General features: G+C 43.8%; 1 protein-coding gene across 1 annotated transcript in view; it reads left to right on the plus strand.

Moving 5' to 3' along the window:
• The first annotated feature begins 7,711 nt into the window (after positions 1-7,711).
• The window catches only part of LOC139456101 (E3 ubiquitin-protein ligase TRIM45-like), a 65,152-nt gene continuing 57,750 nt past the window's right edge, over positions 7,712-15,113 (plus strand). Inside the window, exon 1 of the mRNA XM_071237625.1 lies at positions 7,712-7,875. Within this exon, the coding sequence (XP_071093726.1) occupies positions 7,832-7,875 (44 nt within the window). The 5' untranslated portion in view covers positions 7,712-7,831. The remainder of the gene's footprint in view (positions 7,876-15,113) is intronic.

Here is a 15,113-nt window from a genome sequence, read left to right on the forward strand (position 1 = left end):
TGCTACAAGTGCGTTCACATGACGTCGTGGTGCTACAGTGCGTTCACATGACGTCGTGGTGCTACAAGTACGTTCACATGACGTCGTGGTGCTACAATGCGTTCACATGACGTCGTGGTGCTACAGTGCGTTCGAATGACGTCGTGGTGCGACAATGCATTCACATGACGTCGTGGTGCTCCAGTGCGTTCACATGACGTCGTGGTGTTCCAGTGCGTGTACATGACGTCGTGGTGCTACAGTGCCTTCACATGACCTCGTGGTGCTACAAGTACGTTCACATGACGTCGTGGTGCTACAGTGCGTTCACATGACGTCAAGGTGCTACAGTGCGCGCACATGACGTCAAGGTGCTACAGTGCGTTCACATGACGTCAAGGTGCTACAAGTACGTTCACATGACTTCGTGGTGCTACAGTGCGTTCACATGACGTCGTGATGCTACGGTGCGTTCACATAACGTTATGGTGCTACAGTGCGTTCACATGACGTCGTGGTGCTACAGTGCGTTCACATGACGACAAGGCGCTACGGGCTTATTTGCCAACAATGCAAACAATGGAACACTTTGAACAAACTAGCCAATCAACAGAAAGGAAAAACAAAAATATGCCCAATGAGAATTACTGAAAATAATTGCACAGATGTCCTTGCCCCTTTGGGTAATATCAGTCATGGTGGCCATAAGAAACTTTACTATTTTATAAATGAAATTGCAAAAAATTGAAAACCCAAGTTCAAACTAAATTAATGCAAAACACAGCGTCAAAACACAAACTGCTCTATGCAGAAAATGATACACGTCCACGGCATGTTTCTTTTTGTAGAAAAAGTGAAAAACACGTGCCGCTTTGGAAGTCAAAACTACTGGGTATATAAATGATACGGCATGTCAGATACTACAGTAAGCAACGCGAGCGTGTTCTGGGTATGATACAGATGGGAGCCACCCATGCTCATACTGGTGGAGCTTTTAGTTGCTCACGTGTTGCTGTAACTATCCTGATACAACGTTACAGACAGACCGGCCAGACATCAGACAGGCCAGGAACAGGCAGACCCAGGGTAACTATACCCAATGAAGACCGGTACTTGCGTACTTTGCATCACCCGAATCGATTCCTGACAGTGACATCATCAGCGAAGAATGCCTTAGGGCATATGGTTAGTCGACAGACTGTGAACAGGCGACTCAGGGCTCAAGGAATTAAGGCTTACAGACTTTACAGGGACAGTTATTGACAGCACAATATCGTCTTCAGACGTTGAGATGGGTCCGGACTGAACGTCGTTGGCAGCAACGTGACTGGCACAGGGTCGTCGTCACTGATGAAAGTCGGTTCTTTCTGTTCAGAGCCGAAGGGGAGAACGAACGGCGGTATGTTGCGTTCAAGAGGTGTTGGACGGAATGTGTGGGCAGGAGAGAACACCACTGGTCAATGTCAACGGAAATTTGACAGCTCAGCGTTACACGAATGAAATTCTTCTTCCGATTGTCCCACTTTCTCTACAACAGCCGCCACGTGTTTCTCAACATGACAACGCCAGACCCTATAAAGCCCGAACCGTGCGGTGTTGTGCCGTCCCCCATAGAACACATCTGGGATGTCATAGATCGTCGTGCTCCACAGCGACCACTTCCTCAAGCCAACCGACAAGATCTGAGTGCTTGGGGTGCTCATACACGCTACTGAACTCGAGCAGTTTTAGATGTGTTTGCCCTTTGTCTACGTTTGAAAGCTGCTTTTGCTATCCACCCTCAATCCGGGCAACAGTCATGCCATGGTGAAGTTTCTTATGGGCGTCAGTATACTAGTATATAGGGGAGGATATATTTATCAGAAGAGTTGGCTTTCTCATCAGACCATCTAATCAAACCTCCCCTACAGTCAAGCACGACTGAAGAAACTCCGCTCGTGCAAATATCACCCTTGTCAGGTCACTTGAGCAGATAAACATGCCATTTAAGAAAACAATCCAAGTATGTTCGTTGAACCAAGGTGAAGCAACGGTAACACTACAGCTATCTGTTTCCCCGTGTGTTTGACGAGTAGTTCTTTTGTAATGGATGCCGATACCGTTCTGCTTGTATGTATGTAACCTCACGTGTGGAACAGATAAAACACCCGCCATCACCACCCCCTCGATTCCACCAATATTAACATATGAACTAACGATACTTATTTACGTTGGCGGGAGTTGGCTCTCCGTGACGTCACTGCACGTGGCGACCAGGTCCAAGACGTTTCTATGGTTACCGTATGACGTCATGGAGCAACATGTTGATCACGTGATGATTGATGGTTCCTCTCTGTCATCACGGTGCTCTGGATGGGCATATGATTGTTTATTTCTAGACTGGAGGGTAAACTGTTTATCCCGTCTTCACGTGGGATGCCTCCATTATGATGTGCGGTGTCAAAACATGAACAAAACGAACGATGACTGTGTACATTTGTTTTTTTTATCCTGAACAGGTGGTGCTGGCAAGGAAATACCCAACCAATGGCTTCGCGTTTTGGATTTGTTCGTGTATTTTGACAGATGCACGATACGAAATCTACATCAACAGACGGAGAGATTAGGTTTGTTTGCCACTAACTGCTTATATCCCATTACAGTGGAGTAGCGTGTGTATGGACCCACTAATCCGAACTTCCGACGACCAGCCGATTAAGAAACAACCATTGAATTCAGGGAGAGGGGATGGGGATGAGGATGGGGGATGGTCGAGCATCATTCCTGCAGCTCCAGCCCTTGGTGTCCACACTTCATAGCTTTTGAGGTTCAATCGAGGTTGCTCTTTCTACCAAGGAGACCGCCTCCGTGGTCTAGTGCAGAGCGTCCGTCCGGAGAGCGGAAGGTCCGGGGTTCGATCCCCGGCCGCGTCATACCAAAATACGTTAAAAGATGGTACTTGTTGTTACCCTGTCTGGCGCTCGGCATTAAGGGGCTATAACAAGGACTGGTCGGCTCGGAGTCGCTATATAAGTGCAATAATCTTGGACGCGACGTTAAACCCCACCTTTCACCTCACCTTTCTACCAAGATTTCAAAGAGCGTCATACGACTCTTGTCAAGAAGTTGTTTCACATCAAGGTTACGACATTCAAGGCCTCAGTAAAGCTTTCAAGAAGTTTTATGGTAGACATGTGGAGGACATTTCCAAATTTGACACTGATGTTCGATGCAATTCCCTATTTTGACTTGTTCCATATGTTCTCGTGTTTTTTTCAAGGTGAACACTTGACTTGCCTTTGCAGCGACAACGGCCCCTCTCCATGAAAAAAACCCACAAAATATTATTCTTATAAGTTTAAGATGATAGTATTACATTAATGATGATAACGCTGACACTTTTGCTTGAGAAGTGAAGGAATGTTATGTTTGAACGTACAGAAGAACATAACTAATTTTACCATTCGTCATTATCCACTGTCATTCTAACATGTACACTTGCATGGAAATCCTGGTCAGAGTAGGTCTTCAGCCACCCATACTTGTAAAGGCAACTAACGGGATCGGGTGGTCAGGCTCACTGACTGGGTTGGTTCAGGTCATCGATCCCAATTGCGTGGATCGATGTTCATGACGTCCATCACTGGATTTTCTGGTTCAGACTCCATTTATGCATACAACACCCATATTGCTGAGTGCGGCGTTAAACAACAAACACCGAGACATTGGTTACAATTTCTTTCAGAACGAGTTATGTAGTTTTCTGTTGAAAAACAATGCATATTTGTCAGGGACACAATGTTTTCCTGTCACTGCTTTGAGGCATCCATTGTTTTCTCCGAGAGGAGAAACTAAACGATGTTTGGGAGAACCACAACATATATTAAGCATGATAAGTGAATTGTTATTTGTTTTGTAAATCCTGAGCAGAACACCAAACCAGTGTCCCCCATGAGAAAACTGCCGGCCCAATAGCTTAAGGTGCCTAAATCCACTGTGCAGAGTTGTGTCCCTTATCCGTGCCGGAATCCGTTGTCACTGATTTGGTTTTCAGAAAATGACGAAAGTCAAAGACGTTAGGCTTTCCTGTCACATCAAGTATAACCCAACACAATTTGAAGTGGCGTTAGAATCTCTTCACTCATAATACATAAATTCTAAATATACACAAATGGGAAGTTTAGAAGTATATCTTGAAACTAACGCGTTTCTACAGTTAGAGGAGACAGTTTAAGATCTACTCGAGAACGTAATTACTCGACTTTCCGCACGCGCCCTGGCATTGGCACGTGCACATACTAAAACCGCCTGCTCGTCCTGTGAACTCAGCTAAGTTAGCCGACCTCAGCTATACCTCACCATACCTCGAACTATTCACCTGGGATTTCTATTATCGTCTGCTCCTCGGATACCGGAAGTGACGTAAGCCAGGCGGAAGTTTAACTGATTGATTTGTCAGTAAGTATTTTAGGATTGTATCTCTGTAACTGACATGAAGGTTTGTGGGTTGAAGGGGTTTTGAAAAGCGGAAAGGTAGAGCTGATGGACATGGGAAGGTCTTAGAAGAAACAAGATTGAAGCAAAGAAGAGCTGACTATGCTTATTTAAAATACTTTAGACATGTGCTGCCCATTTCAAGTCTCAGACCAGCCGTGATGTGGAAAGCCCGGCTTCTGTACATGCCTATGTTTATTCAATGTGATAATGTGAGTGAGTGAGTTAAAATAGTACAACAACCAGAGCTAGACCATCGTCCTGGGGATCGTGAGGACTTACAGTACCTCTGCTTCCTGCATGATTCCCCAGCAGGATGTATGCCACCTGTGGTCACCAGTGAATGTACATAATGCTAGCCAATTGTAAATATAAACCAACAATCAAAGCATTAAAACACGAGCTGACGTATCTACTTTTGATTACGATAGGACTTATGAGCCAATGGCAGAAGGACAATAGTTCTACACTGCATTAACACCCCGGGTGGCACAGCCTGTCGTAATTACAGTTGGTGACAATATCACACTATTTTAAAACATACTTTGCAATACTTTCAAGCCGAAGATCGCGCTCTGATTCCATTCGTCACCACTCGCCTCTTTCCGTAACCTGCAAGAAGACTCGATCGCATTCGTCACCACACGCCTGTTTCTGTAACCTGCAAGAAGACTCAATCGATGAATGTTGTGTGCGAAAATACGACAAACCAATCAGAATGCGTGTATGATTTCAAGTTCTTCGTCAAAGAATCCCCCAGAAACAATTTTTGATTTTACATTTGTGTCTTGCATCTAAAAATATACCTAAGACAGAGTTAAATGTGTTTAATCATACTGTATAATTCCACATGCCCCGATGTGCTTTAAATTGCATCTGAAATATGTATAATATGTGGAGAAATATATGTGAACCATTACGCAACGAGTTGACAATTGTTTTCGGTATGACGGAACCCGGTCGCAATAATGGCCATGAGAGGGGCACGAGTCGCTATTCGGCTTGTCACGGAATAACACAAGTTGGTCACGAATGGCTCTGATTGTATTACAATATAATGTCAGTCAGAGTCACGGTTATTCCATGGCCATCACTATCTATTGCTGGGATACATGATACAAATTCATGTTCACAGTTGGTTAGAATTTGTTGGAAGAAGAACAAGATTTGAGTAATTGTAGATAAGAATGCTCGGAGTTAAGTTTGCTGGTCTAGCGCCTCATTAAAGACGCCCCGGCATGAAAGGGTGTATATAAATAATAGTGACAGATGCACGCACAGGATAAGACCTCGGGGGTCATTAGCGCCGTAATTAGGCATGCCTGTACCTTTGATCATGGGTTCGAATCCCAGGTTCGCCATGATTGTGATTTCTTGTTTTTAGCAGCATGTCGTTGCTCATGGGTTTCACCAAAGTTGTAAATATCTGAGACCCGCATCTCTTGGGGCGTTCGTCCCACATTGAGCTGACACGCCGTGGTATTTTTAGAATACTGTTCAAAGTGGCGTTAAAGCCAACTCACTCACTCACTCACTTATAAGTTGTCGTGAGGCTGATAAGGTCAATGTAGATAGGTAGACGAGACACGTGACATGAGGTTCAGATGGCTTTGTGGTTGTTCTTCATGCAAAGAGGGTGAGTGGGGTAATACTATCTACGCCGCATCACGAATTGTGAAGTCATTTCCCACGAACATGCCATACTCCAAACACGACCGTCTGTGTATTATACCACGGTGCCCGGATGATGGGGGATTAACGGTGATAATACAGTGTCTGTGACGTGAAGACATAGTACACTTCTTACATTTCCCGTCATCAATAGATGCTGAGTTTTTAATCCCGAAACCCGTGGTGGGCGGGCGGGAACAGGCCAACACTGCCCTGCATGCCGTATGAGGCGAGGGACGTTGCTCGTGACATCAACCACTGGTTTATTTACGTGATGCTATGATAGATAAAATTGCCATATTCCTGACTGCGGTGTAAACCAAACAAACTTAACAACCAACCAACCAAACAAACAAACGTATGTGGATCCACCTCTTTCAATTCCATCACTAATTGTGGGGGCTCCTGGTTCAACAGTTCAAGTCAGCAACTCTCGGGGTCCTTCTTAGTTTATGTCTTTCTATTCAGGTGGGTGCATATATTCGGGAATTATAAGGTGCAATAGATTCTTATATCCATGTCCTTGGTACAATACAAGTTGTCAGAGTGAGTGAGTGAGTGAGTGAGTATGGTTTTACGCCGCTTTTAGCAATATTCCAGCAATATCACGGCGGGGGACACCAGAAATGGGCTTCACACATTGTACCCATGTCGGGATCGAACCCGGGTCTACGGCGTGACGCGCGAACGGCCATCGCAATAAAGATGCAAGGAGCACAATCAGTCTCCTGTGAAATGGCTGACTCGATGCATGCTATGTCCTCAACAAATCATGCACCTGACCCGTACTTCATAAACACTTTCTTAGCATTCATTTGTATCGGTCAAGCATTTAGTGAATTTCAAAACTGAAAAGGACCTGTGTTTAGATTATTTTACAGGATATTCCATGTTTTTGTTACAATAGTATCGATTCGTTCAGGCCGCTGACTTTATCTTGATAACGAACATACATGTGTGTATTACATTGGTGAACAAAACAGTTTCAGTATTTCCTTTAAAAATAACGGCAATCGTAATATATATATTCACAATCAAAACACAGAGGATATTCACATGACCAGAGAGGCAAATCTTACTTTCGTCACAGAATCTGCATTACACGTCTAACCTATTGAAGAGATGATATCACGTAGTTGTAAAAAAACCAGGTGATATTTAGAATAACACATAATCCCCACCAAATACGTCTCTCTCCTGACTACCTCCAGCTGATCTGGACGATAGAATCACAACAGAAGGTTGCTGAACAGTGGCAGATCAAGAGGTCCGTGGCTGCCATTGTGACAGGACGTTTGAGTACCGGGGCAAACCACCACCCTCAGCTATAACACAGAGGGGGGTAACCATGCTCCTTGCCCCCTCCCGTCTCCCGTTACCCAACACCGACCAGCCTTAATCCTGTTTAAAGCTGCACGGCAGATCATTCTTAAGGCCTACAGTGCAGAGCAGGAGCGTCTCCACTGACAAGACCGATCTGGTTAGTTTGCAAGTTTTGCACTATTGGTATCCACGTGGCTTTGATTATGTAGGCTATTTTGACAAGATTCCAAAGTTACACGCGGGCACCGTAGAGGTTGTCAGTTGGAGCAAGTACTAGTGGCTACAGAACACGCTGACTGAACTCTCCCAGTACAAGGTGTAGAAGCTGGGATACTAATTAATTCTGCAGTATTCTTCAGTTGCTCTCGCTGCAGTGCATATCGTCATGGACACTTCCCCGGCGCCGGACGAGGAACAACAGCGGCCAAAGTAAGTTTTGAAATTTAATTTTGAAAGATATCGCTTCCCTTTAAGGATGTTGTGATGGCGGGTATTGGTCCAGAACACGACGGATGGAGCGGAACTGAAGTGCTATATTCTGGAAAGGCCTCGTTGAGCGTGTGTTGGGCATGACCATATTAAGGGGTGTGTGCTTTAGGTTGGGATGTAAATATCGACCCTGTCAAGTTAAATGGATGCTTTAGATTTTGTCTGACAGTTCCGCAAAGGCCATATGTTTTGTACAGTGTACAAATATAGATCTGATGGCTACACTGCGAATGTCTGTCGTGTGATATGTTCTTATCCTGAGTTCCACAGACTCTAAGGACTGTATATATTTACCATACTGTCTAGACTGGCCACTTTGCAAGTGTAACATGGTTCGTGTGTTAAAGGAAGTGAACAAAACGACTTGTATAATGACAAGTTGGCGTCCGAGCGTCTGTGTTGCATTTCGTGTTTTAAGTTAAATATCTGTCCTAGACAAAAATGTCAAACGTGTCTACGGGCATGTATGTCACTAGATAGCTGATATATCAGAATTCGATATATGAGATCGATGACGTTTCGTCCGTGTATCCATTACGCCCACCAACCAGTTGTACCTAAAACGAATATTCTCGTCAATGGTAGACTTGCACGAGTCTCCAAGGCAATAAATATTGGTTTAAATCATAATGTCTAGATTATATAAATACAAGAACACGGTGTCCCTATAAGAGACTGGCGTTCATAGGTTGTATTGTCCGCTTATCTAGACTTGCCTGTTAGGAGGATAGAATTGCTACACATCCATTGACTTATCTTTCAGTACAGCCTTGGAGCAAGGCTACACCAATGAGTGTAATGATAATCAGCAAAACCCCAAGTGTGTCTATGTCGGATGTACCGAAAGTTCGGTTGTAACGAACCTACTTTTTATCCTCCACTGGTGGCAAGAACAAACTTCGGATAACACGAAATAATGTGAAAGATTCCATTGAGTTCGTCACAGCCAAAGTGGTGTAATACTCAATAGCTTTCCTATATGTTGGACATTAATTGTGAACTACCATCAAACCTGCAAGGCAAATAAAAGTATTCAAATTGGATTTGACCAAATAATTACAAACGTTATCAAAACGTTTCTAGGCTGAAAACAGTCGTCGAAACACTGCAAACGTTGGTTTAAAACACAACTAAGGGCGGTCGGGTAGCCTAGTGGTTACAGCGTTCGCTCGTCACACCGAAGACCCGGGTTCGATTCCCGACATGGTTACAATGTGTGAAGCCCATTTCTGGTGTCCCCCGCCGTGGTATTGCTGGAATATTGCTAAAAGCGGCGTGAAACCATACTCATTCACTCACTCACTAAAACACAACCATGATACCCGTATCAAATATGTCATCATCGAATTACCATTTCTAGTTTGTTTCATTTTAACCACCATAACACATGGTTGTATATTTTCTTTTGCTCAGGTGTTTATAGCTTTCATATTTAATTCTAAAAGGCAGTTGCGGTTATAATTATTCGTGGTTGTTACAGCATCTTCAGATTTATCTATAAAATGTCAGAGAGGGTTTCCGTGCAGATCCACAAATATGTTTTGATAGCGTATTACGTTTATGTATATGTAAGCTAACGAAAGACAATGCCGGCGTTTGTGTGAGTTATTGTATCCTATCTATCACAAGGAGGGATGTGTTTGTGTTAACGCTGATACCATTCGCCGACTCGTCCAGATCCCGGCCGTCGGTTAATGAGCGTTCCTACATGTAGGTTGATGGGGTGCTACTCTGCCTGCACCTTGTCATTCGAGAAGACCATCCCGCGGGATTAGCCCTACATGGGCCATCGGAGCCGTAGACGCACATACGCGTCTAGTCTAATAGGCCATGGTCAGCTCGTAACGTACGGTTGGCGACCGATGTCGTAACACTAAGGTGTGTTGGGGCCTTGATAGGCGCACGATGTATGGATTTCAACTGCTTCGGGCCTGCCTAGGACAACAAGCAGACAACATAACTATGGGAAATGTACACACTTTAAATAGACATAGCCACACAAATTGCAAACAAGATACAATCCCCATAAAGTTTGCATCTTAATGATAAGAACTATGCACATTCTGGAACTACACAGTACATCATGCAGGCCGCTCCAAACCGAGTGCGCACGCATTCATTTTTTGTGTGGTATCAAATGCAAATTTGACGTTTTTAAATAATCATGACGATGCACACTTAATTTATGGGGATTAAGTGTTGTTTGTAAGTTGTAGGGCTGTTTTCATTTAAAGTGTGCTCATACTCAACGGTTGGGTTGCTCGCTGTTGGTAGGTCTGTGTTTTAGACTTTATAATTACACACAACGTTTTAGAGGTGAGGTGAAATAGTGTTTAACGTCGCGTCCAAGATTATTGCACTTATATAGCGACGTGCATGCACGTGCGTGTGTGGCTGCTTGTACTAGTCCGGACTGATGCCGATTGATAGTGCTAGCTCACTGAGATACCATGCCGCAGTTTAACATGACTTCCCTACTCAGACACAGTATACTGACTACGAACCGACCAGTCCTTGTTTTAGCCCCTTAATGCCGAGCGCCAGACAAGGTAACAACAAGTACCATCTTTTAAAGTCTTTTGGTATGTGGTGGCCGAGGATCGAACCGCGGACCTTCCGCTCTCCGGGCGGACGCTCTACCACTAGACCACGGAGTCGGTCCACAGCGTTTTAGATATATCAATAATGAATAGACAGACCATGGTAGTTATAATGGCGAGATTCGAGTGTATTGAAGTTATATAGGGGCCTGTGTGTGGCTGCTTGTACTCTTCGGGACTCATGCCGAGTGTATAGTGCTAGTCTAGACTGAAGCTTACTCTCTAAAAATATATAATTTTGATAGAAACAAACAGTTCCATTTAAATTGAATAGGAGCCCACTGCGATGGGTGAATGACGTGGAGAATCTAGACTTGCTTCAGCTAAGGTTATAGCATTACAGTAACGGGTGGGCGGAAGGGAAAATAATATGGTACAGGGACTGTGAGACAGACAATGTGCTAGCCCACTGAGATACCATTCCACAGTTTAACATTGATATCCCTCTCAGATACAGTATATACTCAGTCCTAGACGACCAGTCCATGCCAGACAGACACTTTGTCCACTGCACCACGAAGGCCGTCTCTTGGGTTACCATTTAACATACTGTGATGTAGTGTGCATTTAATCAGTAACTATTACGTAAACAAACAAATCCGTCATAATCTCTACACTGCACATTCGGATAATTAGAATTCCACACCAACATGCTGAGTTAAGATTGGAGGGTATGATAGTATTGTCTATCGGAAACAAATTACTGGTATGTCGTCTTTCTTTCTGTGAATCCATACTGTGAATTTATTGGTGGATGTATTGGTGGAAATATTGGTGGATATATCAGTTGATATATTGGTGGATATATCGGTGGATATAATAGTGGATTTATCGGTGGATATATTAGTGGATATATTGGTGGATGTATTGGTGGAAATATTGGTGGATATATCAGTTGATATATTGGTGGAAATATTGGTGGATATATCAGTTGATATATTGGTGGATTTATTGGCGGATATATCGGTGGATATATTGGTGGATATATTCGCGGATATATTGGTGGATACATTAATGGATATATATGTGCGCCAGTACAAGTGTTCAGCGTGACGAGCTAACGCTTTAACCACTAGGCTACCCGACCGCCCTGTAGTCGCAAGAATTTGGTAACAAAGTTACGCATGTATTTGGTCTGTTTTCACCAGCTAGGTAGCAAGCAATCCATTGTCGTAAGAGGCGACTTACAGGATCGGGTGGTCAGGCCTGCTGAGGGCGGTCGGGAAGCCTAGTTGTTAAAGCGTTCGCTCATCAGCCGAAGACCCGGGTTCGATTCCCGACATGAGTACAATGTGTGAAGCCCATTTCTGGTGTCCCCCCGCCGTGATATTGCTAGAATATTGCGAAAATGAGCGTAAAACCAAACTCACTCGCTCGCTCAGGCTTGCTGACTTGGTTGATGCATGTCATCGTATCCCAATTGCGTAGATTGATGCTCATGATATCAATCACTGGATCGTCATTTATTTACAGATAGCTGTAATATTGCAGAGTGCACCGTTAAACAACACACAAACAAACAAACCAAAATACCAACTTTATGTCCATATGTAACAGAGCCACTTGATGTCTGTTGGGAAAGTATCTCTGACATCACTGGTATTTAGAAACTGCAGTATCAATGACGACAGATTTCAACCTTTCCTTTTGTGTCAAATGTGTCCATACATAGACGTATGTGAGTTTTACACTAGAAGTTATTTATTTTTAACTCGATTTGTAAGAGAAAGTAAAACGGTTTCATATTACAAAGGTTGAAATAGTGTTAAGTCTAGTCTGTCCCCAAGCATCGTCAAGAGGCAAGAGAGTTAACTGACTGTAAAAGTCCAGTTTCCACCCTTGCCGAACTAGGCTGGTATTTCTAGACTCGTTCGTAGCTCCACCAGTGGTTATGACGAGTTATTTCCCTTCTATGTCCCTCCTATTTACTAATCAGATTCAACCTCTTATATCATTTGAATTTGCTTCAAACAAAAATTAAATGGCCGCGCCCATCTGTCGATAATCAAGATCTTTATTGTAATAAAACAGATCTTACTTCGCGAAGTGCGTCAAATCAGGTAGCACCTTGATTAAAAACATGAAAAGATTTGGAATATATATGTTGACGTTAACTGGACGGTACACATGTTTTGAAATCCTGCAATCGACCGATGTCCATTTCGTGTCGCGACTTTGATTGGACTCATTAGTCGAGCCAAAATACAACTCCATAATACCAGCCCAATGGCAACCATTGGTTTGTCTGGCCCAGACTCGATTATGCATAGGCTGCCGTCATAACACACAACAGCACACACTCTCTTAAAACTCTCAAGTTAATTATACTTCCAAATACCAACACCGGCTGTCGTGTAAGGTCCCACATACTCCCAGACCTGCGGACACACGGTGTAGTGTAAGGCCGGACATACTCCCAGACCTGCGGACACACGGTGTAGTGTAAGGCCGGACATACTCCCAGACCTGCGGACACACGGTGTAGTGTAAGGCCGGACATACTCCCAGACCTGCGGACACCCGGTGTCGTGTATATGGCCCGACATACTCCCAGACCTGCGGACACCGGGTGTCGTGTAGGGCCCCACATACTCCCAGACCTGCGGACACCCGGTGTCATCACTGTGAACCTGACAGAGCTCTATGTGTAGGTTTCTTAAGGTCTTAGACTAATACATATATCAATGAGAATCGAGTACCACACATTCACGTACATTACCCCCATTGCCCCTTGGCAACCACCAGCGTTCCTTGAACATACCAGATTACGTAACTATAGTAACAGTAAGTTAGTTATAATATCCTGTGATTATCCTGTAATATACTTGCACTTCCGATGGAATAGGACCCAGATTCATTAGGATGATATAACATAACGCAAGTATGTGAGGATTTAACAAAACTATGACTGTTTCGCTCCTAGGGGGCGCTTCATCACGCGCATGCTCTGTTGTTTGGTTAAGCCAGAATACAATGGTGCAGTACCATACGTCATCATCGCTGTGAGCCATGTGGTCTATGTCAGACTCTCACACAACAATCTCGTGTTGCGAGAGTACATGCTTATGTCTCAATTTAAAACTGTAATTATAACATGAAGTTAAACCTCAGAGTTCTTGGGCCCATCGATTATGTCGTGTTATCTAGTTCGAGACAAGCGGATATTAAACCATGCGTAATTTTCAGGATCGAACCGTCACTTCGTCTTAAACGATTGCGAGAAACTCCAGTAACAAGTTAACAAGGACACACTGATAATGTTTATGTGCATAGGTTTGAAAACACTATATTCAAGTAGACCAACGTATTTGTTTATCCCCTTTCCATATAATCGTAAGAAATCTCTGCCAAAAGCAGAGTCTATATACGACTCCGACACAAGCATGTGTTTATGAATCACCATCAAACAATGGTGATGCCAGGTGTTCGCCAAAAGGTGAGTGTATCCTGCCCCCATCGGTGCCACCCGTTATATGCAAAAGCAAGTCAGTTGCTCTTTTGAAAAAGCACGATACATATGTTACAAGTCACAATAGGGAATAAATAAATTCAATATTCAGGAAGTAGGTTTTGAATATATGTTGAAAATAGGTTGTAATTTTGCCGACTACTCAATGGCTCCGAATGTATGTTGTTTAATGACGGGTATTGGGGGTAGCCTTCTTGTAAATGGCCCGCTCGTCACACCGAAGGCCCTGGTTCGATTCCCCACATGGGTACAGTGTGTGAAGCCCATTTCTGATGTCCCCCGCGTTGATGTTACTTGAATGATGCTAAATGCGTCGTAAAACAATACTCACTCACTCGCTATTGACCCATATCAAATATTCGGGGAATCGAACCCAGATCGCAAGCCAATGTTAAAGTATGGGTCTGGCTACAGTTAAGACAGTTAATGTTAAACATCAGTTTAGGTGGGAGTAATGACCCTTGCGCCCACTTTAAACCATTTCAACAGGCGATAACGCCGAACCAACACAGCACCATGCTGAGAACATTGCTGTCTTCTTCCTTTCCGTAAGTGTGATGCGTCCATTTCTTGTAAAATCCAAGTCTTCGCCTGCGTCAGTTCAATTCAAACCTGAACTACTTTCATATTTTCGTCATAAACAGATCACCTTAATCTGCCGACCCGTGAAGATCCGGGTTAGAATCATCTTCCCGAGGCAAGAGAGTTAACTGACCATGAAAGTGGAAACTGTACTTAGTCAGTTAACTCTCTTGCCTCGGGAAGATGGGTTAGAATAGATCTTCATCAACTCATACTTGTCGTAAGAGGCGATTAACAGGTTGATGCATGTTATCGTATCCAAAATTGCGTGGATCGATGCGTATGATGTCAATCACTGGATTGTCTGGTCCAGTTTATTTAAAGATCGCCGTCATATAGCTGGAATATTGCTGAGTGTGGCGTTAAATAACAAACAAACAACAAATCTTCACGTCAGTGTATATTACAACGACCAACCATTAGCGTGAATCGGTCGTAGAATATTTTCTTCCGCCAAGGCAAATTGTGACCTTCACCTTCCCTTACGCTATGACGGTACGCCGACGGCGTTGCTCATAGTGTCATCC

The sequence above is a fragment of the Haliotis cracherodii genome, unplaced genomic scaffold (assembly GCF_022045235.1).
Source record: "Haliotis cracherodii isolate W230 unplaced genomic scaffold, xgHalCrac1.p SCAF_11, whole genome shotgun sequence".
Lineage (NCBI taxonomy): Eukaryota > Metazoa > Mollusca > Gastropoda > Lepetellida > Haliotidae > Haliotis > Haliotis cracherodii.